Source organism: Pholis gunnellus (genome assembly GCF_910591455.1).
Source record: "Pholis gunnellus genome assembly, chromosome: 10".
Classification (NCBI taxonomy): Eukaryota; Metazoa; Chordata; class Actinopteri; order Perciformes; family Pholidae; genus Pholis; species Pholis gunnellus.
In genome coordinates, this window is record NC_136537.1 from 23197743 (window position 1) to 23224064 (window position 26322).

Below are 26322 nucleotides of genomic sequence, written 5' to 3' on the forward strand. Positions count from 1 at the left end.
GCTGTTTATAGTGAAGAAGAACCCCAGTTTGCACCGCTCATGGCCCCGGATGCTGGCGCCATTAAAATCGGCAATCTATCATGATTTGTTTCCACTCCCGTGTGTGAGGAGATGTCTGCGGGCCCAGAACCTCTATGAAACAATACGCTGGTCCAGATGACCCGTTGGGATTATTCGTTCTGTTGGATTATGTGTCCCGCAAGAAGTGCTCGGAGGGAACCTCGCTTGGCAAAGGGTTTGCAGGGGGCCTGAAGGGGCCTGCTGTAGACAAACAATCTCTTAACAGTTGGTGAAGTGGTCCGCCGAGAGGACAGTGATCCCCTTTATTGAAACCACTTGCTCGACATTGTCTCTCCTCTCTCCCCCCTTGTTGGTAACATACAACCGAGGTGCTTTGTGATCGTTTGCAGGCTCTCCTGTTTTGTTTTGTCTGTCTCTTTCTCTTACTCACTCTTGTTTTTTTTCTTTCCATGGGCCTGCAGATGGTTTTTTTGGGGGGGGACTCCAGGGGTGGGGGGGTATGATCGTATCCTGACTTCTCTCTTGCACAGTGCGCTGAGGTTTGGCCGACGTCCAGCTTTGTCTGCTTTTTTCCCGGGCACATTCCCATCCCCGGCACGCTCAGATTCCTGTCTCCGGAGCGCGCATGCACTCCGCCGAGCCCGACGACTGCGGTCGGAAGATGAATTGCTCTGCAGCCAGTTGTTTGACAGATCGAGCCAGTCGCGATTGTACACGTGTTAAAGAAACCGTACGGAAGAGATCTGTTTGACCTTGTCTCAATTATTCAGTTGCGTTTCCTTTTGTTGTGAAAAGACTGAGCTGAGATGGCACTTTTACCAGCGTCCTTGACCCCTCAGAACTCCCCATAAAGAGTCAACGACGTTCTGTCTAAACAGTTGAAACAGCCACAAGTAGGGGTAGGGAAGGAAGTGAAGATGTAGTGAAATAATAATGGTCTTTGTCCGCACATCTCAGGAGATTGCGGGGAATTCATTTTGTTGAATATGGTGTTTTATCCCCCACTTTACATTTCTCTCCTTATACAGCAGAGCATTCATCAGATGTGCGTGGATCACGCCACACGGTTTTCAGATTAAGCAATGCAAACACAGACACGAGAGTCTGGGCTTTTTCTAGACGGTCGGTAATCCCTCTTCAACGTTTAGAGGAGGACATTTACCAACACAGTGGCTGTTAAATAGAGCTGGAACTTAGTATGATTTTCCAATGTGCAGGGAGTTACTGTAGTTAATTAATACTTTGCCAAAGCAGTTGTCTGAATCATTTGGGACATCCTTACCGACCTGCTTTGGTGCGGCTTTTGGAAGGTTATGCAGGCGGCGGTTGGAAGTAGGTTGGATGTCACCTCTCCGTCTGCACATGAGAAGGCCCAGCGATGACTCTCTTGCTCCTTTGGAGACACACAGCAGTTGGAGCCTTTTTTTGTATTTTTCTGCTTCTGTCGGAATACTCTGCTAACCAGCCCAAGCTGTACCAGCCTGCGACTCGGTCACGGGCCTCACGTTACTCAAGGCCCCAGCTGAGCCATCAGACCGACGTAACCTTAGATAACCATTGTGTCATTTTAAACAAACAGTGCATCACACCTCAGATTGGATTGTGTTTGGTTATTTACTTATTATACGTCGTGGAATCTGTACAATCGTTCTCTTTCATGGCATTGCAAAAATTCCTTTGTGCCATTTAGCTGTTCATGCTGCGCCAAAGCCTGACTGATTCCTTCTAACAGCAAATGATTCTGGCTCTGTGATGAAGCGATATATTTGGAATTGCTTCGTGATCCCAGTTTCTTTGCCACATTGGGTGCAACTCCGCCTCACGTGCACATGATGCAAAGTGGAATCGTTCAATCTGGAAGGTCAAGTATAACGAGAGCTGGAAGTCGCCCCAAACCTTGACCCCGAGTCGTCAACAGCATCTAATGAGACATTTAATCATTTTGAAATGATCGTTTCCTGCAGGAGGCGCACCCTGCTCCAGTTTTTATGATCAGATGAGCTCAACATTTACAGGCCAACTGTTGCATCAGTTGCACTCAGTTCACTTTTTTTTTTTCCTGCTTTTGGACGAAATGTCTGTGTTAATAATGTGAATTTCAAGCTTTTTACTCAAAAGTTTGTGGTTTTCAGTGAAGCACTAGAGCCGGTACTGTATTACTCATCTGTAATGCGAACCATTCCTCTCTTAATTAATCAGACCCTCGACCGGTTATTAGAAATAACTGAGTGGGTAACGGACAAAATATGTGTTCATGGGATTGTGCTCAAATGATAGATCTCTCGCTCTGTGTCTGCAGAGGTCTTGGCCGAACTGAGACGTTTTTTTTAAGTGGGAACATGAAAACTTTTGCTACTTCCTCTTTTTCAGATGTAGGGAAAATAGCAACGGTTGTTTGCGCTCTGGGACGCAGGTGATGCTTTTACCTTCAGCTGTAACTCACTTCGGATATTACAGTGTGTTGGATGGAGAAGTTATTTTTGGTATATTCTGTTACTCTTGAGGTGAAGTGTCTGTACTTTGATGTCTGCTTCACTTCCACTTTCCCTTTAACAGCATGTGAACGAATGATACAGCGATACTTTTATACTTTTGTTTTAAAGGTCAGTTTACCCAAATTACAAAAACACAGTATTTTCTCAGCCTCGCTTTTGGTATTGTATGCCTATTCTCCTTTAAAACCTCCATCCTGATACAGTTGAGGTTAATGGAATTTCATTTGCGCTCCTCAAAGCATTAAAAATGACACTTAACCACAGCATTTCTTTCCAAAATCAATGTTTTGGTTACTCTTTGGTCATAATCCACAGACCTCTCCCTCAACAGTTTTCATACGGAATATTTCTTTGCTTGGAAGTTCCTTTGAGCTCAGTGCAATATTCAAAATAACCAGGTCATTTTTTACTGGAAAAACAAGTTGCTGTAGAATTTTTCCCATGCTTTGAGCATAACAAAAAAAATATTTTTTAACCCCTTTTAAATTGGGGTCACTGCTGAAATTCCAGATATCTCAAAATGTCGGCACATAAAAACCAAGCTGCACGGCTAGATACTACTGGAGGTGAGTGGAAAAGTACGCCTTTTTGAAAATATGTCTGAACTGAGGTTTTAAATGTGAATTCTACGAATGGGAAAGGATACTAGATTACATAACGTAGACTCAGACAACTAAATTATCCCACCTGTCAGTACTGCCTTCATCATCCAAGCTCTGGTGAATTCTGTGACAAGATCAATTTATCGCAGCTGAGTATGAGCTCTATTCTCCGACCTGTTGGACAAATACCTTCCATCACTTAAGGTCTCATAATCGACAGCGCTCAGGAACCACTTGACGCGTGAATCATTCATACCTCTCCATAAATAATACAACTCTGGCAGCCAGTTGGCAGCCCCTGCAACTTGAAACAGTAGTTCGTGAAACACAATCTATTACCTTGTAAACTAATGTGTTTCACCTGCCTTGGCCGGGGCGTCTGGGTCCGCAGGTAGAGGGAACAAAACCTCTCTTCCCCCTTCTCTCATCCCTCCCCCCCCCTCATGACCTTGCTTCTTCTTCCTCCGATGAATTTTTCACCAAAGCTCTTTGATATCTTCCCGTCCCGTGGGAGCCTGGGTAATGCAAACGGGAAGCGTGAAGCGTAATTATTTCTCAAAACTGCACTTCTACCCTAATTAGATCACTCCTCTGAAGTGGGCCTTGCATTATTTACACATCAAGGGGGACACACAGGGCGGGAGATAAATATTCATTGTTTGTTGACTTTGCCCCGGTCCCTGGGCTCGGGCGCGAGTTGAGTCGAGAGCCGCTGTCATTGCGGCTCGTTTGTGTGCGACTTTTGCATCGCTGGTGCCCGGGACATAATCTGTCTTGTTCTCCTGTAATTATCTCCACTCATGCAGACACCGAATCGGAGTCGGTTTAATAAGTGGACAACATCCTCGTCCTGGCACAAGCAGATCAGATGAATTAAGTGTTCGGTGACGGGTTTTAATTGTGACCTTACGCATGCAGATTTGCCCGGCTGCAGGCTGTCATCATGGCAGTAAACAGCAAGGAGCATATTTTATTCAGCCAGACTCTGACACCATTTCAGCTCCCTCAAGCTTTTTGTTCTGGGTCATCTTTAATGAACTGAGCTTTTTTTTTTACCAAAGGAGTCTATGGCAACTATTACGAAGAGTTTCCTGCTACTGTTCGGCTGCAATCCACATTTCTGGGACATGTGGAGTCTGCTTTTCCTGTCAATAGCCGGGTTTCAATAGGCTGCTGTATCTGACCCCCCCACACACACACACACCTCGGTGGTCATACGGCCTTGAGGCCTATTGTCTGCTCTATAAATGCCCGCTGGGAAACTCTTGTTGCCTCACAAAGCTGCACCCATTGTAGACTTTTGACAACTGTTCTTTTGCTATTTCCTATTTCATCTCACTGACGCGTAGCTTCATCTGTGTGTGTGTTTCAGAGGGGGAGGGGGGATTGCGAAAAAAGAGAGGTTGGGGCATCTTGTGACGCCTGGCACTAGAATAATTACCATAATCACTGTCAACATTAATGGAGATCCTATCACTGGAGAATTTAAACATGGCTTTTCCATATTTATAGAGTCAATAAACAGAGAACGCGCAGCAAAATGTCTGTTATGATTCAAAAAGCGAGCCGTGTTTACCGGCTTTGAAATGCATATTTGGGTTAGTGAATGAGGCGGAGGGGATCGCAGTTTTAAGTTGTGGGATATGAGTGGAAATGTAATATCGTCACACTAGACACAGAGCATCTGAAACCGTAAATGTCTCACTCTCACTGTCTCCGGGGTTTCCACTTTCCCTCAGACATTTGCACAGCTGAGCTTAACTGCCTCTCCGTCCCGCTATAGGTGGCTGGTTCAAGTAGGTTGGTTTGATTCCAATTAGAACTGTAGCAGTAAATGAGATTGGACATACAAAGCATTACTCTTATATTGCTCTTGTAGTAGGGTGGGATTATAGGGATCTGTGCAGGCCAGTCAAATTCCTACAAACTGGGAAAGTAATTTCCCTAAGGACCTGGCTTTGTTGCATTTGGGGCATTGTCATGTTAAAACCGGAAAGGGCCACAAAGTTGGAAGCACACTATTGTCTAAAATATTTCATGCTGGAGCAATAACATTTCCCTTTATCTAAACTAAGGGGCCTATCCAAAACCATGAACAGCACAAACAAAGGGATGTGGAAAGGGTTGTCCACATACTTTTGGACTTGTAGTATATTTACCGCAAACCAGCATGGCAACGAAGGGTTCTCCAAGTGCGGTGAAAGAACTGTTGGGGATCCTTAAGTTGGCTCACAAGATCTTTTTTTTTGTAAAATGAGGAAAAGTTAAATGCCACTTTGATTTACTTAAAATCATATCATTGATATAAACAATCAATCTAATCATAGGTTTCACTCTTACCACTGCTGTGTCTGTAATACATTTAGGTTATCAGCACAAGTCTCACTATATGGGACAAAGTTTATCTTCATGGGGGGTCTGCGGTCTACAGTAATGTGTGTTTATTTTGGTTTCTAAGACATGAAAGTGAAAATCCCAGAGCTGCAGTTAGTTTGCTCTACTGTTACACTCAATGTAAGTCTCTATGGAAATAAGCCTCAAGTCAATTTGTAAATTGTACAATTTCCATGATCTCCAGTGACAGTAGGGTATATGAGTTCTACCCACAATACAGTTATCTTGATATAGTAGTTCATGGGAGTTGATGTGAGCTATTGTATCTGGAGCAGAACTACTACTACGGTAGCCTATCAACACACACATGTTCTTGTTTTTTCTTCAGCGTTCTTCTCTGAGTAAGTTTAATACATTCATCTCTAATTAAAAATGTTTAGATATGTGATTTATAAATATTTTACCACCTCAAATCACATGAATTTAATAGTGTTTAGGCGGAGATTTAAGTGACTGCTACCCCGCTAAGCTAAGCTAGGCTAGGCTAGTTTTGGTTTGTCTTTTTCCTCCATTATGATTACATTTAGTTAGGGATTGGTTTATATGGTTAAAACAAACTTAATTACTAAGGCGTTGGAGCATCGATGATTCATTATTTACTTACAGGAAACAAGTAGGTCACCAGCCTTAACTAGCCGATGTGCGTTCAGATGCTACAATGATAATAATTAGCTTTGCTGCTACTATGCTAAGCTAGGATAGTTACCCTTATGGTAGAACTCGTTTTTCTGGTATTACTTCCTTTCTCCATTGTTATTACGTTTAGTTACTGTTTTGTTTATGTGGTTTAATAAACATAATAACTAACGTGTTGGACCATCAAAATTGATAATTCAGTGACAGGAAACAGGTATGAGGTGGGTAAAATAGCTTTAGCTAACGCTATCTCACCAGCTAGCCTTAACTAGCCGGTGTACAATGATTACAGAACATTGCTGCAACTCTGCTAAACTAGGCCAGTTAACTTTAGCTACCTATATTATCTATATCATTTTTTTCACCATAATAATTACATTTACAGTAGCTAGTGCTTTAGTTTATGTAGTATTCCAAACTCAACCGAGGTTTTGGTATTTCAAAGGTATAATTGTTATACAGTAAAACCAATGTCAAAAGATTGTGGTCCTAAAGAGCAGACTATTCTACTAATAAATCGAAATAAATGATCTTTAAGAAAAACAATAAACCCGTCTCCTTAGTTTTGACCTTTCAAGTCAATATACCACACTTCATCATTTCAAAGCTTTTACTCTCCAGCCTCCCTTCTTGTACAGCTTCTTCATCATCTGAAATCCAAGAAGATTTTTTTTTTCGTCTCATTGCAGCGATCTTAACAGCTGTAGCAGGCCGAGTGAGGCCGAGTGAGGCCGAGTGAGGCAGAGCTTTAACTGTGGTGTTTATTCTTCCTCTGCAGGTGGAGATCACGCTGCAGGACGTCAACGACAACCCGCCTGTTTTCCCTAATGATATCCTCGATGTGACCATTGAGGAGAACGTCGGAGACGGCTTCAAGATAATGCAGCTAACAGCCACGGATGCCGACAAGGTAATGACTCCCCGAGTTTCTCTTCTGTCTGACAGTGTTTTTGCTCTTTTCTCTGCCCGTTTTCCACTCCACTGCTTTCCGAATAGATATCCTGGGAGTGATTTAAATTGAAAATAAGCTCTCCCTTTTTTTCTCCTACAGTGTAGAAAACCACTATAGATTCAAATGGGATTTTGAGGCCAACGCAGCTGTCAATAATGGAATAAAGTCGACATTTAGTATCTTTAAGTTGGATGGTTTTCATGCCAAAAAGAAAAACTGCTGACATTCAGGGCAGAAAAGCCATTGAAACAACATTAAGATCATGAAAGTTATTATGTGCACATTTACAAGTTCAATGTGGGAAGAGAAGGAAGGCACAGGAGGAGTTTTAGAGGTTATAGTTATTAGGTGGACAAAAAACATATAATTGGACCAGGGGTGAAATAATTCAGTACAGTGCAATTAACTGGCACAGTGACACAGGGTGGCCGAGACAGATTGTGCTCCTTTCACCCTCACACAGCAACACAAACACATAGAACGCCACTTTGAATCAATCTGTCTTCATACATTTTTCTCCTCTAGACACACACTCACACACACACACACACACACACACACAGAATTGTCTCTGTCCGTCTCATGTTGACGTTATCTGAGACGCGTCGAGGCCACCGGTGTCACGGAGCCTGGAGGAGAACAGCCAGCGATTGATTTTTTTTGGGCCTGCCGCTCTGATAGTCCCTCCGCGGCCACCATAGTTCACGTTACATCACTCTCAATTAGTTAAAGGCTCCATCTCTAGCTGCTTTAGGCAGGATGTGGACATCAAATCCTGCAGTGAGAGAGACGCAGGGCTCTGCCGGCATCTCCAAGGTCTGCGGTCCCTCACCCAGAGCCAAAGGACACAATGGAAAAAGTCGGGTCATAGAGGGGAGAGAGATTAGAAAAGAGAGAATATGGACTCGAATTTAATGTTAATTTATGAGGCCACACGTCTTTTATTGCACAGCTGTCGCCTCGGCCCCAATTCTCTTCACTCCGAATGTGAGAAAAGTCGTCGTAGAAAGTCCTCACTCCTGGCCACTTTCCTTTTGTCAGAATACTCTGCTGACTGTAAATCTCGGCCCTGGAAGCAGGTCAGTCTTTTATTAAGGACATCATTTGATTATTTTTCTGGTTTTAGCGCCAAAGCATTCAGATCTTTGATCTTGAGCACATATGGTGTTGAAATTAAACTGTGCAGTCGTTCACTTTTCCCTCATATCTTAGTGTCAGCCATAAGAAAATTAAGCATTCATTTGTGCATGCACACAGGTGTGAATATAAAGTCTCGATCGATTTAAAGAACTCGTTGAGGAGCAACATTTTGCTTCCTGGATTCAAATGCAAAAGAAAAGCATCCAGACACTTAAAGAGAATGTAGAGTAGCCTTTTCTTCTTTTTTTTTTTTTTGAATTACGGATTCTAGAGATGTTTACTCCAAAACTTCAGTGCTGCCATGAATAGGTTGCTAAATAGAAGCCTGTACTTCATTCCAGCTCTCACTCGGAGCCAGATACGAGGCCAGCCAAGTCTTTGCCCACATCCTTACGCAGGAAACTTAAGTTGCGCTGACACCGAGCGTACGGAACGCTCGTTGAGAAATCCACATGTGTGAGCCAGCGCAGAGTAGCCAAGAGTGCAAGCTGTTGGCCAGCTGACGGGGCTGAATTCAGACATCGGTAATGATCCCTTCCAATTTAACAGTGCTACATGTGGGATTCATGTGTGAGGGTATTAAAATGCTGTTTCTAGGCATCCGGTTTTCGCTATAGGTCCGTTTCCAGCCCCAAAAGAGAAGGAAGAGGTTGAAAGAAAACCAATATAAAAGTTAAAGCTCTTTTTGTCTCATGCAGGCGAGGCCTCTCTGAAAAAAAATGTTTCTCACCTCATTTGAAAGAAAAGACTGTGAAGGTTTTATTAGAATTCTGACCTTATGTGGAAAATATGCCACAGGTAAAAAGAAAACGTACTTAATGAAGAAAAGTGCAACAAATGGCTGTTTTAGGAGACGGCCTCTGAAAGTGAGCGTAGCCCTCAAAGTGAACGGTAATGTGTTCCAGAGGCTCACACGCCCACTCAAGGTATATTTCAAGACACTTTTGTTTTGCAGTTGTGAATGCGTCGTGCAGCCGGTTGGTCCGCCTCTTTTTCAGGCTTCATGTTCAAGGCGTCAGTGACAACACGTTGCTTGTTTTTCAGGAGTCTGTATTATGATTGGCTTGCACACGCGCTCGCTGCTGTTGCATACAGGAAGCCTCACTATCCCCGCCGGCGCTGTCTGCTTCGCACCACTCACTTCTCATACGAGCTGCTCGCTCCCAAAAACCACTCATCTGCTAAATGAGTCTCCTTCTGCCCCCCCTCGACCCCCCCAACCCTCCAAACAACCAAAGCTGTAAAGTAGTCAAACTCTTTAAGTGGAGGTCAAGAGGGCACAACCACCGTGTACGTAAGTGTGTGAGTGTGTGTAGGATCTTAATTACTTATGTTAGTTTAGCAAAGAGAGAGGGAGGAATTAGTGCGTTAACACACAGATATTTGTGTGAGTGCGTGTGTGTGTGTGTGTGTGTTGGACTGGGGTCTAGATGGATCCCCTGCTCGGCCTCTCCCCACCTCCCTTGCTCTGCCTTTGAACCCTATCAGAAAATTAATTGGCAAAACCGCGGGTGTTGGGTTCCGGCCTGCAGCCCAGGTGGCTGATGGGATTGCCAGATCTGGAGCCACTGATTGATGACAGCAGGGTAGTTAGATGAGCGGGGCCTCGCTCCGTTCCTCCTGGTCCCCCCTCTCCTTCTTTTTTTTTTTCACTGGGCCTGGATCTCTGACCGGGGTCTCTGGTAATGCAATGAGAGACAGGGTCAAGAAGACGGAGGTTTTACCCCGTCGTAAAAAACCGGCCACGGGAAAGAGATAAGAGCGAGTCGTGAACTTGGCCTCACGATATTGACTCCCCTGTAAAGCTTTTGGCGAACTGCCGTGTCTAGACCTGTTGGTTTTATGCACAAAGTCTGTTAAACATAGAAGGGAAAGCCATTTAATTTGCCTCTGTGACGGACAGAATTTATTCCTTTTCTGGTCCGTTCCAGAAATTATATGAACCTGCGATGCCTGTATCCATAAATTATACTTTTACCATTCCACATACTGTGGTCCCTTTTAAAAAGAATGCCTTGGTGTAAATCTATCTCGGCTCAATGTGTTCAACTGTATTCTTAAAAAATATAGCGCCTCGGGAAGCCGTGTGAGTCCATTTTTCATTGGAAACCGCACAAGGGTGCACTAGCGTCAGAAGGGGCAAAGATGCGAAGCACCGACGAGCAGCGCGCCAACGGGGAGTTGAGAACTTCATGCAAACGTCCTGAAATAGCACTTGTGTTCCCACGGAACACTGCTCAGTTCAGGAGGCGGCTCGGCAAATACATGCCTGAGAGCTACAGATTAAGTGAGAAGCGAGAGACAACATGACTGCGTGCACACAGTTTATGTTAAACGCAGTTCGTTGTGAGAGCGCCATTGTCCAGCAAAGGCAGTAAATGTGTCGACATGCAGAGACAGAAACAAGCTTAATGCAACGCCTCTCTGTTTAAGCCTTTCCATTGTCCAGGCAGGATCAAAAAGCACCACACAGACATCAGGCATAGCTGAAAGAGTCCCTTTTAGCTTGGCTCTTAACCGGCTGTAACCGGAACCTTATCTGGCTGAATAGCAGTAGCTTTTTTGATGTTTCTTTTTTTATCAGAAGACACAGAGTGAGACAGTTGTCTGATCTCTGATTGTCCCCGGCACAAATATAAATGTCAAGCTCTGTCGTCGGGGCCCATTCAGTTGTCATATCGCGTTCGGTCCGCCTCTCCGATTCCAAAGCCTCTCGCTATAGCGATCACATGTGTCACGGCGCTTGTACTCGTCCAAGGTAACAGGGGATCTATTAGTTGCATTTATAGAGGAACACTATAGCCCCCAAAAAGTTCAAAGACTGAGAGCGTTCAGCTTCTGCTCCTTTTTTCTCTGCGTATGACCTCTCCTCTTCTGTTTAAGCTTTATGAATGAGACATTTTATATTACATTATGTGATTTAAGATGTAAAAGTCGTGTGTTTTTGACATATTTCAGAGGTTAGAGTGTTTAGAGTTGCTGCAGTGTTAAAATATCCTTCATATCAAGTATTTATTGTTTCCCTGACTGCTAAAAACAAGCGAAGAAATCTACCACTTTAGTGACATCATCTCAACCTCTGTCCCGCACAAACACATTTTATTGGATCCCAATTTTCAATTCAATATTTTCAGAGAGTAACTTATTACTTTTATGATACTTGACCTTATGAGTCTTTTTTAAATGATTTATAATGTGTTCTAAGTTTAATTATACAGGGCTATCAATAGATTATAAAGCATTAAAAGTATAGAGTTTATAATGCATTATAGACATGGGCGCCATAGAAAGTGTTACCAAAATAATCATACTGCACTTTAACTTTATTTAATGAAAAAAAAAAAATTTTAGTGTTTAATAATTCACGTGAATGACTTGGCAAGATGAGGGTGTTTCTGTTTTCTTTCACCACATTCTCTTGTTAGCATGTTTGTGCAGGACTTGAAGTTATTCATGGAGTTTGTAGTTTGCTTCTTGTTTGTGCGGGTCAGCTGGGTTTAATCCCTTCACATGCGTTTCCTCTTGTCTTTATTTGTGATCTGTTGCACGGCCTCTTTGACACCTGAAGCCTCTCCTTCATGGAGTGTCTCTGTGAAGAAGCGTTTCATTCATGCTACACACGTAGGCTGTCTGATCTGCAGACGTGACATGCTAACATGTGCTGTAAACTCATTTCCTACCCGGTTAGAGTCGCTTTGATACTCGTAATCACGATGCGCTTCCTCTTTGTGGCCCGAGTTCAGCAAAGTGCATCTAACTTACTGGCCCCTTGTTTTACTCTGAACACTGATAAACACGTTTAGAAAATGTACAGTAGCCAGCAAATATTGAATTAAAGTTTGGTTTGTTGCTCGCAATGAGGTCAGTCAAAACACAAATGTTGATTCCACTGTTAGGTTTGTGGTTTTGTGCAGTAAACATGCTGATTCAACTATGCAATGTTACTTAAATTAATTTCAGTTACAAACTTATAATATCACGTTTTCTGCCTTCGCCTCAGGGTCCCAATGCTCTCGTGACGTACACCATCATCAGCGGGGCAGACGACAGCTTTCGGATCGACCCCGAGTCCGGTGATCTGATCGCCACCAAGAAGCTGGATCGGGAGCGCCGTTCGAAGTATTCCCTTCTGGTGCGGGCGGACGACGGGAAACAGTCGTCCGACATGAGGCTGAACATCACCGTCAAGGACGTCAACGACCACACGCCCAAGTTCTCCCGGGCCACGTATTCCTTCGATATCCCCGAAGACATGGCGCCGGGTGAGGTTTTAGTGTCAGTCAGCAAAGCGTCCAATTGCAAACTAAAACACACTGACAATGCATAGACGTTGTGGGTTCAGACAGGCAGTGTTTTTGTGCTCTGCAAAAGCTCTCAGACCGCTCTGTTAAGCTCATCAAGATCTCAAATGATTAGGAGCAGCGTCTTCAGCAGTTTATAAGAGTATCTGTTACAAAAATACTTTTTAGTTTTCAAAGAACATTTTAATAAGAGCGTTGTAGCTCTCCCAAATCCTCTGTACCTTCCTTAAGGGGGGAATTAAAAGAGTTTAAGAGGTCAAAGGAACAGTAACTGATATTTGATTTATATGGAAATCTATCAGCGACCGGCAGGATTTGCAATAACACTGACAACTGTCTGGCACAGCTCCTCTGTCCCGCTCACTGCTACAATCACAAGAAAGAGAAAGAAAGTTTGGAAAATGACAGAAGAATGTCAGGTGGGGATGTAATCAAGATATGATTATATAAATATACTAATAAAAACACCTAATCATTAGCTGTTATAGCATTATTTTTCATCTGTACATTATCAGTTTAATACCAGGGATTGGCTTTGGTTCAGGCTGAGTTAAAAAAGCGAAGCTGGCAGAGTGATCACGGAGTCACTGGTATTAATAAACAGCCCTAATGACCCCCTGTAGAAATATTAAAGTCATTCTGTTCTATGGGGCAGTAAAGTCTAACTTCTCGCCTCTGTGTTACAACCCGTCCGACTCTCGCAGGCTCCATCGTGGCGGCGATCTTGGCCAGCGACTCTGACTCGGCGGTGAACGGAGAGGTCACCTACTCGCTGGAGGAGGACGACGAGGACGAGGCGTTCCTGCTGAACCCGGTGACGGGCGTCTTCAACGTGACGCGTCCGCTGGACTACGAGACGCAGCAGTACTACATTCTGACGGCGAAGGCCCGGGACGGCGGGGGCCAGGCCAGCACAGTCAGAGTGTACTTCAACGTCCTGGACGTGAACGACAACCCGCCCGTCTTCAACACCACCGTGTACAGCACGTCGGTCTCTGAGAGCCTGCCGCCTGGATCCAGCATCGTGACTGTCGGGGCCAGTGATGCTGATGATGGTACGTCGATGGGAAATTATGAGGGAGATGGAATTTAAAGAACACAAAACAAATATTTCTGTTATTTGGCAGGATTTTTAACTGCTGAACAATAAGTTCAGAAATGACTTTAGCGATATTTATCAGGCTCTAATAGATCTATAGTCAGTAAATAGGAGATGCATTATTCCACTATTTAATCACTCTTGGCTTGTTGCCTTGCTTTTATCATTTATGCATTGATTTTAACATTTTATCGGAAAAGTAGCTGCTTAATCTATTGCTTCTTGAGGCTTTAATATTAATATTATTAATACATTTTTATTAGATCGTAAGGTTAGTTGACAAATCGACATTTGTTAAACATCACAATTGTCAGAAAAGACTTTCCTTCATGATTTTACCACTAAAATCTCAAGAGACCAAAAATAAATGTTGTTTTTTTTACTATATTTAGAAACATTCGGCAACACATCCAAATCAGGAGAAGTTGAATTCGTGCAAGAAAAATATGTCAGAAGAGGAATATTTAAAATTGCCATGAAGTTAGACTCTGGTCAGGTATCCCAGAGATGTCATTATATTTAAAAGTTCTCTGAGAATGTTTTAATGTGCTCTCCGACTGAATAAATCAAGTGTGAGTTCGCCAAAGCAGATTAATTTACTGCAGGCCTGTCATTTCGTTATGACAGTTGGTTACACAGAAGCTCTCGAACCTACATTTTATTTTTCATTTTTATTCTGCGAGTCTGCGCATGAATGACTTGATGAAACACAGCCACGCCGTATGATTAAGTGGCTTGAGTTATTTCTGCGTTTCAGGTGGCGGGTTTCATGTATGTGAAGTGCCGTGCGGTATTTGAACGGTCACCGCTACTCTCCTCCGCTGTAATTACCGCTTCACCCAGACCTAATGTGGTTATTGTGACCTACATTCCTGGGAAATATGCTGCCTGGTTCTCAACCAGAGTCTGGCATCTTTCTCCAACGTCCACATAATCCGACCGCATCGTCCTCTGCAGATACATAGCGGCCGCTCTCCACTGTCAAAATAAAACGCCGCCATTGTTAGCACTTCCTAAGCCCTGACCCCCCGACCCCCAGACTTTGTCTCTAGACAGCGCAGCCTAAACTCGGATGGAAGTAGCACTCAAGCTTTTGATAAGGGATTACTTGTGTACTGTAAATACACGCCTGAGTGTGGGAAGGTGCCGACGCTTTCCACATGAGTACCCCGTTGAGTTGAATTACAGACGCTCAAGTTAAGCTCATTTCAACCCCCCAGTTCCAGGGCAGTGCTGCGGATTAGGCCATGATTTCAAGGATAGATGGTTCACAACATCCATCAACTCGGTCACACCGTCTTTAAATAAATGTTTCAATCGTGAGGGATTTTCCAAAGTGTCACAACCTCCACTATCAGTTTAGGAAGTGTTTTGCTGCGGTGTTTTTGTCTTTTGATAGCGATCAGTCGAGCTATAGCACATGAACGGATCGTCTACTTGGAGGACTTGGAGAGCAGCAGCCGGAGCTCCAGCTGCTGCACATGCACAATTTGTGGAAATGGATGGAGATAACGCATATGATTGAGACGCATACAGGACATTTAACAATCACATCTGGAACAATAGACGCTAGTCAAAAATATCAACATTTAACCTCCGCCACTGTTTGTTATCTGGCTATTCTTTTAATTCAAGGTCATATTAAATAGTTCCTGGTAGATTTATTTCTTTTTGGCACCGTGAGTGCCACTAGACAGGTTTTCTAGTTAAAAATACACCCAAACTCTCCGCCTGATATGTACAGGAAAAGGAGATTTAATAAGAACGAGCCTCCTACTTTACCCCTGCCCCAACCACAGAGTTCTCCTGTTTGGCCAACTTTAATTTTGGTTCCAGGTTTTGTCAGTTCTCCACTCGAGGGAAGTGACACATTTAACCGTGGGAGCAAAATACAAATGGAGTCTGTCTCGTTGATGTTAAGTATCTTTTGGCACGAAGCACTTTAGGCTGACCACACCGGGGATGCTCTCAGTTTACTGGAGTTGCAAAGACAATTTTTTTCATCAAATAATTTCAGTCATGCCAAACCTTTGCCAGATTTAAGCTTCTCCAATGTGATGATTTTATGCTTTTCTTTGTCATACATGATCGTGAATAAAAAACGTCGTGGTTTGGACATTTGAAGATGTCACCTTGGGTTGTGGGATATTTATTGACAAAATGGATTTGAAAACAATGAAACAATCATTGTTCAGCTCAGTGTTCAGTGAAGATGGAGCTCACCAGCATCTCGTTATCCAATCTACCTTTTGAAATAATTCAGGTATCTTTATTATTGTCTTCTGATTCCCTCTTTTTATGTCTTCCAGGCCTGAATGCCCAGCTCCTCTACAGAATTGCGTCTGGAGATTCCCAAGGCCACTTTGTCATCAGCAAGGACGGAGTTCTCCAAACCAAGAAGGCCCTGGACAGAGAAATCCAATCCTTCTACAACCTGGTGATCACGGTCAACGACCTGGCTCCTCCTCCCATGGCCCGCTTCACCAGCACCGCCCAGGTGTCCATCATCCTTCTGGATGTCAACGACTGCCCGCCAACCTTCACCTCTCAGAGGATGACCTACATCCAGGAGAACACGCCGGTGGACACGGTCGTGTTCACTGCCCAGGCTGCAGACCCCGACAGCGGACCCAACAGCTACGTCGAGTACTCCCTCAAAGGACCTTTCGGTAACAAGTTCAGCATCGGTACGATCGACGGAGGCGTCAGGTTGGTCGGGGAACTGGACCGCGAGGAGCTTTCCAACTACACCCTCACAGTCGTAGCTACCGATAAAGGCGAACCCCCTCTGTCCTCAACAATGGATGTGACTATGATGGTTCTGGACGTCAACGACAACACGCCGAGCTTCTCGCAGAACATCTACGACATCGAGATCGAGGAGAACACCTTGACCGGGACCGATGTTATCCAGGTGTTCGCCAGCGATGCAGACGAGGGAACCAACGGGCAGATCCGATTTTCCATCTCAGGAGGCAACACCAACTCTGATTTCAGAATAGATTCGGTTACTGGGGTGATTTCGGTGGCCAAGCAGCTGGACCGCGAGGCGCGTTCGTCCTATTCACTGGTGGTCCAAGCCGCCGACCGAGGCAGCAGCCCCAGGGTGGACCGTGCTACGGTCAACATTGTGCTGTTGGACGTGAATGACTGCTCACCTGAGTTTGAGCTCTCGCCTTACACTGTCAATGTTCAGGAGAACTTTGAGGATCTCCCAAAAAACATTCTGCAGGTCAGTATGTTTGTTCTCTCTTTTTGTCAAGACATTCGTTAACGTTTTAAGCAGTTGGGACGTCATTAACATTCACAGACAGGACTTCCTGACTGAAAAGAAGGCAGTGTGTTTTGAATGACAGTTCTAAGACCTTAAATAAGCTAATGCCTTAACCAAATTTGTAGTAATACTAACTTAATAAGTGCAGGTATGTGAGTCGTAACGGTGCACTGGACCACTTGGCATGGTGGTCTTATTTTGCTAAATGCCATGACATATACGTGGCTAAAATGATATCGAAATGATATATGACTGCAATTTGCTTCGCACAATTACGGCTTTATAGGATTTCACCGAAATATGAAACGGGGCTAAATTGCATGAGAGGGCAATTAACGTCCCAACCAGCCTGATGACTAAATGAGCCATGTATAAAAAATGGAAGGGAAGGACTGATTTCCAGTGACGGCGCAATTCCACTTTCTTTCCACTTGTGTACCTTGTGAGGAAATGAGGGCACAGCTATGTGGTGGGGAAGGGGTCCAGACGTGGTGGGCTTCTGCCACACAAGAACACACATCTGTGTGGTCACCTGGCCGTCTGCGGCATGCACGGCATTTAGGCTCACCAGTGGTAGTTTAATGCTGCAGCACGAGGGTGAAAAGTCACGACTGGATAATAGCTTCGTACTCAGGGTTTTTTTTGTGGATTCCCTGGGACAGTCTGATTGGACAAAGTGAATAAAGTAATGATCTTCCTTCCCTCAACAATTACCTTCATGGTGCCGCCCAGCACCATGATGCTGATTAACCCTCAGCTGCTTCAGTGGAAAGGCTCAGGAAGGTGGTCGTACTGGGTTACTGACGGCTGTACTTGGCTGTATGAATTTATCAACGCATTTATCAAAAGAAAAAACATCCGGGGGGGGGAAACAAAAAGGAAAGCTGCTATAAAACTGCAGAAATGACATCTTTTGATTTGGTGAATATGGTGCTTAAGCCATTGTTACTACTCTCTCCAAAGATCACTTGTCAACTAATCCACTGAAATGTCAAGTTAATTCGTACATCCCAAAAGCACAAGTTGATCTCTAGTGATGGAAAGTAACTAAATAGTTACTAAGTAAGATCTGTACTTTTCATATTGTGCACCTATTTCATTCATTAATTTCTTTGCATTTTATATGAAAATCCAATCAGCTTTTTTTTCCTACATAATATCATGACATCCGTACTTCAATCAACCTGCAACTTTTAGCGACAAGTGAGGTTTGTGTGGAGGGTCCAATCAAATGGATTTTATTTGAATCTCTTTTTTTAACTGTACATCCTTCAAATATTCAAATGTTCTGTTTCACTGTGGAATACGTCACAGTGCAGAAGTTAAAAACATCTTTTTCAGGTTCTTTACTTAAAACAAAACTATGGAACTTTTGCTGATATTTACTGTCGTCCCATAAATGTAGCACAAGAAGAATCATACAGTCACAATATAAGCAACATTAACAAACTGTTGAAACGATTGGTCATACCAGACCACGTAATGCTGTAGTGACAAAACACTGAGTGTGTTCAGCAAGAATGTGTTTTGTTGCTAATATATTCAACTTTTAATATGTAAGGAGAAGAGTTGTGACTCACAGGTTACATCGTCTTTCTCTTAGTATTTGATCCTATTTTGTACTTAAAACACAGAAGCTAAACTGTGCTTAAGTCTAGTACATGTTACTTTCCACCACTGCTGCCACGCTATTAAAGCTCCCTCTTAATTGTTTATTCCAGACCTGCAGTTTGCACTTTGGCTGCTGGAAATGAAAAACACATTTCTTTCACGAGAAGAAGAGGTCTGATACCCAGAATCCCTGAAGAGGCTTGTTTTTGTGTTTTTCCAGGTTGTTGCCAGAGACGACGACCAAGGTGCCAACGGGCAGCTAAGCTACATGCTCAGCGGCGGGAACGACGAGGGCGCGTTCAGCCTGTCGTCCAGCGGTCAGCTGAGCGTGACCCAGACTCTGGACCGAGAGGCTCAGGGGAAATACGTCCTGCTGATCACAGCCACCGACTCAGGTGAGACCGCGGCGGAGGTTGTGAGCTGCGAGGGCGGCTGATTCCATCTTAACACGTCTGACTTTACAAGATGTTTTTTTATGCTGGCCTTGCAGTGTTACGTTTCAGTTTATAGTGTTGTTTACGTCTGAACTCGCACCACATTCAACTTCTTCAACTTATCGTGACCGTCTGGTGAGGACTGAGCGCCGTGTAATGTGTCCTTACATGGCCATTGTTGATTTTTTCGGAAAAGCCAGAAACATATTTTGTAATCAGCCAGCAAAAGCCGGCTGAAAAAGAACATTTTCACAAACCAACAGCGGTGTCAACAAACATCATTTTGAGTTCACAGTGTGCACAGTGCTCTTTTTCGTGTGGCACAATAAGCTAAACATTCGGGAGTTTTTAGCTTGCAAAATAGTGGGTGTTTTTTGACCTATTCCCCAGAAGTCCTTTCAGCGGGTTCAATTGAACAGCATCCTCTGTTTATTTGGATACGCCGGTAGAGCTTGTTATAGCCAGATAAAAGGTTAACTTGTTATTGCATAGAGGCCAGTTAATGTGCAGTTTAAAGGAGTACATGCGTATCCCCGTCGCAGCCAAATCACATGGTAGCCCAGCTAAGTATATGTTTCCCCCCGAGCTGCTCTGGCACGGCCGTCATGGTCTGAGGGTGGTTCTGTTTCATTCCTGGACTGACCATGTGACCGATCATAACGCGGTGTATTTTTGACTGTGCACAGGATTTGGTGAGAATTGAGACAAATGTTGCATGGGGTGTTCTATCTATTACATAGTCAGTGAAATATTTGCATATTTGTTGGGGGAGATTATGTCATTTTTCATGATATGAATATATAAATCAAAAACTGTGCAGCAGCATACGATTTTCAGATGTCTCACGTTACATAAAAAGGGTTCTTGTTCCTCGCGCTTCGTCAAGGTTTTCCTGCTTCACGTACTCTTCAGAGGTTTGTGCCACATGGACAAAGTTGCCCAACAAGCGAACATACTAATTAGGATTCGATCCCTTTTTTTGTGCGCTTCACAAGGAGTCCGTATTTAGAACCCTGACAACAATTCCAAAATATTTTGACAGGATGTTTCATTGCGATGTTGGTGAGAGGCAGAAAAAAAGAAGAAGAAGAAGAAGAGGGATTTGGGGTAGAATATCAAAATATCAAAAAACCCATAATCACAGTACAGGCCAAATTACCCAGCAGCATTTTCTCACATTTTTGAGGCCTCGGCTGAGACGGCGGGGGGAAATGGTTCTCCCAGGCGCTATCTGGCAGGAAATGTCGAAGGTGGATGGTGCAGACATGTCTCCGATTCTGCCGTCTACCGTGAACCATTTTCAACCACAGACATTCATCTTTACTTGTTAACGTCTGCCTTTATCTTCCTGCACTGCTACTCGTCCAACTCCAAAACACAGTATGACAGAGAGAGAGAAGAGAAAAACACATTTATCGCCCCAAAAATACAGTCTGTACAAGTATTATTCTGTCAGACATGGACATAAAAAAATATGTTGTATTGTCATATTTGATATTTGCATGACACAAACTCTTCATCATGAGCAGAAGAGATAACTTTGTGTTTTTAACACAAATACTAAATTACTTATGATCAGAAATATCTTCCTAGAAATAAGTCCCTAGCTTTTGTAGACTTCTTCTGTGAATGAATCATAGACCGACTTCCACATATTCGGGCGTTGCTGCGTGATCGTGTGTTGTGCTATGGTGTACCATCTTCCCGGGTCATTTCGGTGACGGTAAACCGATTAATCGCAGCCTGAGCGGCGCTTCAGGACGCTCTGTGCCTGCTGCTGCGCGGACTGAAATCTGTCAAGAAGTGGATGGAAACAAAAGAGCTCACCGGGTGCCGATTCCCATAATGGGTTCTGGCTCGGTAGAGCAGCAGAATTTGGCCAACGTCTGCCATTATTTTAAAATCTGTGCACAGCAACTCCAAAATGTGGCATCCACACAAGCCGCTTATAGGTGTTTTACAAGGCGTCTTGTTGAGAGGAAACTTGAAGATCAGACCTGGGACATGTCTGTTTTCTCTCTCTCTCCTCTCTCTCTCTCTCTCTCTCTCTCTCTCTCGTTTATGGAAAGTTGTTTGCAACATTTCTGAGTTAACAAGTAGTGCAGATAGCTGGAGACTTTGGGCGGCTGCAGGGTCCGAGGCTGATCTCAACGCCGGGGCCAACATCTGGAGTCAGCTTCAGGCAAATCAGATTTGTAAGGCTGTGCTCAGCAACGCACAGGTTCTGCCCCCGTGGAAGAATTTGAAACAATATGATTTCCAACTGAGCCACACAGTAACATACGTTTGCCACTTAGTGTTTATGGGATAGCTTTAAGTGATTGAAGAAAACTTATTTTTATGTATCTGGCAGCTGGTCAGGTGTGTGTTTTGGCAGCCGGATTAACCTTTTTCTAAGAACCAACCAGTTTGATCGCATTCTTTCCATTCTCTAAACAATTCACTTCTTTTCTGTGTTCATACATGTAATGATCATATGAAGTGAATACTGTGTGAGCCTTTAGGGTTCAGGGTTTATATGTTAATGAGTCATCACCAGGGAAAGCTTCTCGACTCAATTAGATGTTTTGTTATTGTTGTGTTTTTGTTTATTGATATGGGTAATCATCTATTCTATTCACAGGTTAGTTAGTACTGATGCTGTTTGGATTTTGAGGATTTTATTATTTAATTTCGCACCGTGTTTTGTGCGTCTCTTGTTGGAAATATGTGGTCTCCTTGTGAAATGTAGTTAAAATGAAAGAGATGAACTAGTTTATGTGAGGTTGTATTCTCTGTATGTCTGCACAGTCATGCACATGCATGTTTTCTCTGCTTTTCTTGTGCGGTTACATATTTAGACATCTGTGTGAGTCTGCATGTGGTGCTGAGAGTGTCCTCGGGACGCATTGACATGCACCATGTTCGGTCACGTTTATTAAAGGGAAGGCACAGTAAATCCCTCGGCCCAGGACTGTTACGGCGGATACGTCTGTCACATCCCTCCAGCACATCGCTCCAAAGTGCCACGCTGTTCGTATTTGGCCTTTTGACTGGTGGGTGAGGGGACGTTTTGGGGGGGCTAATCGGCCGCTTAGCAGATAAATAATTTGAATGACCATCCCTACTTTAAAGCAGGATCTTTTATTCTCCCATGAAGCTGGTGCATAAACCCGCCAGTGTTCTCGAAGCTTTTTCCCCTTGACTTGATTAATTGAATAATGATCCGTCAATCTCGTTTTGAACAAAAACAACAAAGAGCGTGTGTTATTCATCTCTGGCATATTAAACAAATAGAGATTAAGAGCAAATGAAGTCCTGTACGCACACTGATAACGCGGAGTCAAAACGTGGCCGGGGCATTGCTAGATCACTGTCCAACACTTGCCATAATAAATCTTTAATAGGGTCCATTTCTGAAGGCTTCAGCCAGTCTGCAGTCTAGGCAACACAAGACTTAGCCAAATAAAATATCAGGTTCCTCAAGTGAACTTTAACAGAGCAGTAACAGTCGGGATTAGCTCTTCAAAAAAAAAAAAAACTGTGCAGCAACAATGTGAGTTTTTTCCTCTCGCCTGTTTTCTCTTTCCCCACTCCCTGGTACACTTTAACAATAGCTCCATCTGAGTGTTTGTGTAAATCGCTTTGGTAAGTAAAGCTGGTGTGGGTTGGAAGACTGGCTTGGCAAAATCCACTTTTTTTTAATGATGTTTATTTGCAGTTTTTCTCTGAGGACTCTGGTTAGCTCAAAGCTGCTTTTACTAGAACTCGCTGTAGCTGTTCACGACTTGCTTTTCTATTTAAACAACTTGCAGTACGTTATACTGTGTGTGAATATTTTTCTCTCCTTAGCACTTTTCCAATGTCATATTTCAGATTTATGTGGGCGCATGAACATTATAGAGTTGTGTTATGAGCGGGTGACGCTGCCAGTGTGTATCCTTCACTCACACTGGATATGATCGGCTGGTGTTGCTCGGAGAAAAGTACAGAATGTTCCACAGATGCACAGCTTAATAATAGGAATTTCCAAAAATGCAACAACACAGCAAATAAAAGCACCATTGTAAAAAAAAACACAAAAGGCACATCACTTCATAAAATTTGACCACAGGCCCTAAAATATGAGGAAAAAGCAGCACTTGTAGTCTGTCGATATGCTTCCCTTGCATGCCTCCAAACCGCCAAACCCTATCCGTAACATATGGGGAAGAAATTATGCAAAAAGCAGTCAGACGCGGCACTCCATAAATAACTGGAAAGCAATATAGCATTAGATTTAATTTGACGAATGCCTCTGAGAGTGCCGTATTATTAGAAGATATTCTTTCCCCTTTATCACCGGCTGCTTTGAGTGTTCTACTCAGATATCCCTTTCACTCTCTTGCTCGTTAAGTGTGAGAAAACCTCTGTTTACTCTGTTATGTTTGGCAAACCGTGCGCTGGGACAGCTTCGCACCCTGCACTCAGCTCCGCCGAGGCCATTCATGGGTGCCGAACGGGGTCGCATTAAAAGAAGCTTTGTTGCAAAGCAACAGGTTCTCAGAGGCAGAAAAATGTCAATTTTGCCTTGATGGAGGCCAATTCTACCCCCCCCCCCCCTCCTCTGAGTAATGATGTGTTTTATTTACGCTGTCCCTTAAGAGCACAATCCAGCCGCAGTCCATAAACCGTAATTAACCGTTTAGCCTTAAGCTTTAGGCTACAGATGGGCTGTCTCATAAATTTGCACATTCATCCGTCTTCCCTAAGTCAACCTGTCCTGGACTGGAATGAATCCGGTTGTTTGGACATCCCAGCTCCGCCGTTGTTTGTTGAAGTTTGATAAAACATCAGTCAATCATATGCTGTAGGAAGAGATTATCTCTTGTGCCAGCAGAGACACACAAACTTGCTTCTTAGCACGGCTTAGGCTGAGCAACTCAGGGCGACCCGCAGCCTTTCCCAGGAGGTGGGTGCTGCTGTTTCCTTCAAATCAAACCCCCCTGCGAGGCTCTCGCAGCAGTGGGCGCCCCCATAGCAGCTGCAGCGGTCAGAAAACAGATCGCTTAATCGTCACTAACACATGTCTCTGTACCCCCTCCGGTTCAGAGAGTATGGCCACGCCACCTTCTTGGAGGTTAATGTGATTTGTCCAGTGGTAATGTACACTAATAAGGTGCTTAGACTCTGCCATATGTTTATGCTAGACAATACTTTCCGGGTTGAGAGGCTTACAGAGAAAACTGTCTGTGGATCTGTAGGGTGGAAGAGGAGGCAACAGATGGTCAGCTGGTCTCGTTTAGTCTCAGGGTCCTGAAAGCTTGTTATTTATCTTTGGGGTTATTCTGGGTTCTCCAATTCTTTTCTCCAAACGTGATCCACGCCGAAACAAACCGCTCTGATTCAGCGATGAGAATCAGCACGCGGGATTGAATGTCGCTCCCGCCGCCAGTTCAACGAGCACTTTTAAGTTCTTTCGGGGGTTATTGTGAAATATCAAACGGAGGGCTCTGTTTTGGTTGTCACTGCCCCATCTCTGTCATTTTTCCAGATCTGAAGGGAATGTGCTGCGTTTAATTAAATGGTAATGGTGTTTTTCGAGATTCAATTAAAGCTGGGAGGAATCCTCATGTGGCTCGAGCGTCCCGACGGATCCCCCTACTTCATCCCATAGTGTAATGGCTGCTCATAGGATTTAAAGAAAAACAGTTATCTGAATACCATCAGTCTGATGTGTTCCCATGGAGAATACCCTCAGTCTTGGAGACAGTTATCAGCAGGATTTAGCTCGGATTCATCCTTTTGTGGTGTCCATGCCGCTTCAGAGCTCAGTCACTCCAGCACGGCAGTCTAGGGCAAAACCACCTCATGGAACCGCGGTACCCCAAGGTCCACTATTTTCTTTACTGATTGAGAGAGCATGCTTCTCTGGATCCAAACCCCATTTCCTCGTGTGCAATAATAACCAAGATCAATTGGATCAAATATACACACACGTACTCGTCTGGACTGTGAGCGATGAGTGGCATTTGCTTCCAAAACAACTTTTTTTTGTAGCCAAATTGCGCGTGTAAAAGCACACAGTTTGCTTTTCGAGCGATGGTGTTGATAACTCTTCGGCGCGCGTTAAATACAGATGAAGTGAGGCTGTAATCACCAGGAGAGAAGAAGTGTCGGGTTGCGGCAGTTTGCTTTCCTAAGTAACCAAAGATTAACCCCTGAAATAAGATTATGCTCATGGCACAAGCTCCAGACAGCGGTGAGGTAGTGCATTGATTGCCTTATCTGTTTGGCCAACGGGTGATCTACAAGTCACAGGTCTCTAAGCATGTTGGTAACACAAACACTGGTCCTATGCTGTCGAACATGAACAAGCAGCGTCGCCGGATATGGTTTTGAATCTCAGTCGGTGATCTGCTCATTTGTATCTTTTGTTGAACGTTTGAGCTGCGTGGCTTTGTTTCATGACGAGTCGAACGACGTCACAGGCAGATGAAACAGGTTCCGTTTGTGAACAAAATTGATTTACAAAACTGCTGGACAAAGAAAAAGAACCGAGCTTCGGTCTGGGGACGGGATTGGCCAATGGAAAAAAAATACTTTTGTAACCACAGTGCATGGCAGCCGCCGGTAGGCAGCTGACGCTGCGCTGCAAGTTTCCACCGGCTCTCTTTCCATGGCAAAATGATGTCATTTGTCATATAGCAGTGAGCCTGATTACGCACTGCCAAATTTAGGCATATCTCCCCCCCCCCCCCCCCCTCCCCTTACTCTGTTTGAGCCACGGCGTACGCGGTGACGCCTGCCTCGACTCCAGTCGTCTCAATCATTGACCCTGACACTCTTCCCTCAGCTTTTCCAGATTCCAGCGAAGGCTGTTTGGAGGAGATGCTGGCATTGTCTCAGCACTCTTGCAGAGCATTCCTCTCCTGTTGAGTCACTCCTTCTCCCAAAAAAAAGAGGAAGGGCATGGAGATTGTTTTCTACATCATAAAAAGTGTTCCGTCTTTCCTACTTTTACAGGTACGGTGGAAAAAATGTAAGAGGACATGCTCAGCTGCAATGTGGACCCCGTTATTTAGCAGCAGGCGCCGTCGTATGAATCTTAAGAATGTCTCACCCTCGCCACAACTATTTGAAACAACTGTCATTTACACACATTTGCATACCTGCCAGGATATAGTGTTCCTTGATGACTAAATCTGTCGGCCCACGCGATGTAACAAGATAGATCTGAACTATTTACACATTGGAAAGCAGGTTTTGTGGAGGGGGGGGGGGGGACAGCTGCCAGGGGTTATGCGATATGAGTGAGCCCCAGGAGGCTAAGAAGGCACGTCCTGAGGCTGCACGGAGGCGCACGATGCTGTGAGAAGTGATACACCAAGAAAAGACGTGAAAA

At 44.1% G+C, this 26322-nt stretch overlaps 1 protein-coding gene across 1 annotated transcript in view; it reads left to right on the plus strand.

The window, feature by feature from the left end:
- The window catches only part of fat4 (FAT atypical cadherin 4), a gene marked incomplete at its 5' end in the record, with an annotated part of 99527 nt that overhangs the window by 43865 nt on the left and 29340 nt on the right, over positions 1–26322 (plus strand). Inside the window, 5 exons of the mRNA XM_079167124.1 lie at positions 6927–7058; positions 12241–12502; positions 13246–13596; positions 15950–16872; positions 18746–18920. Coding sequence (XP_079023250.1) covers positions 6927–7058; positions 12241–12502; positions 13246–13596; positions 15950–16872; positions 18746–18920 — 1843 coding nt within the window. The remainder of the gene's footprint in view (positions 1–6926; positions 7059–12240; positions 12503–13245; positions 13597–15949; positions 16873–18745; positions 18921–26322) is intronic.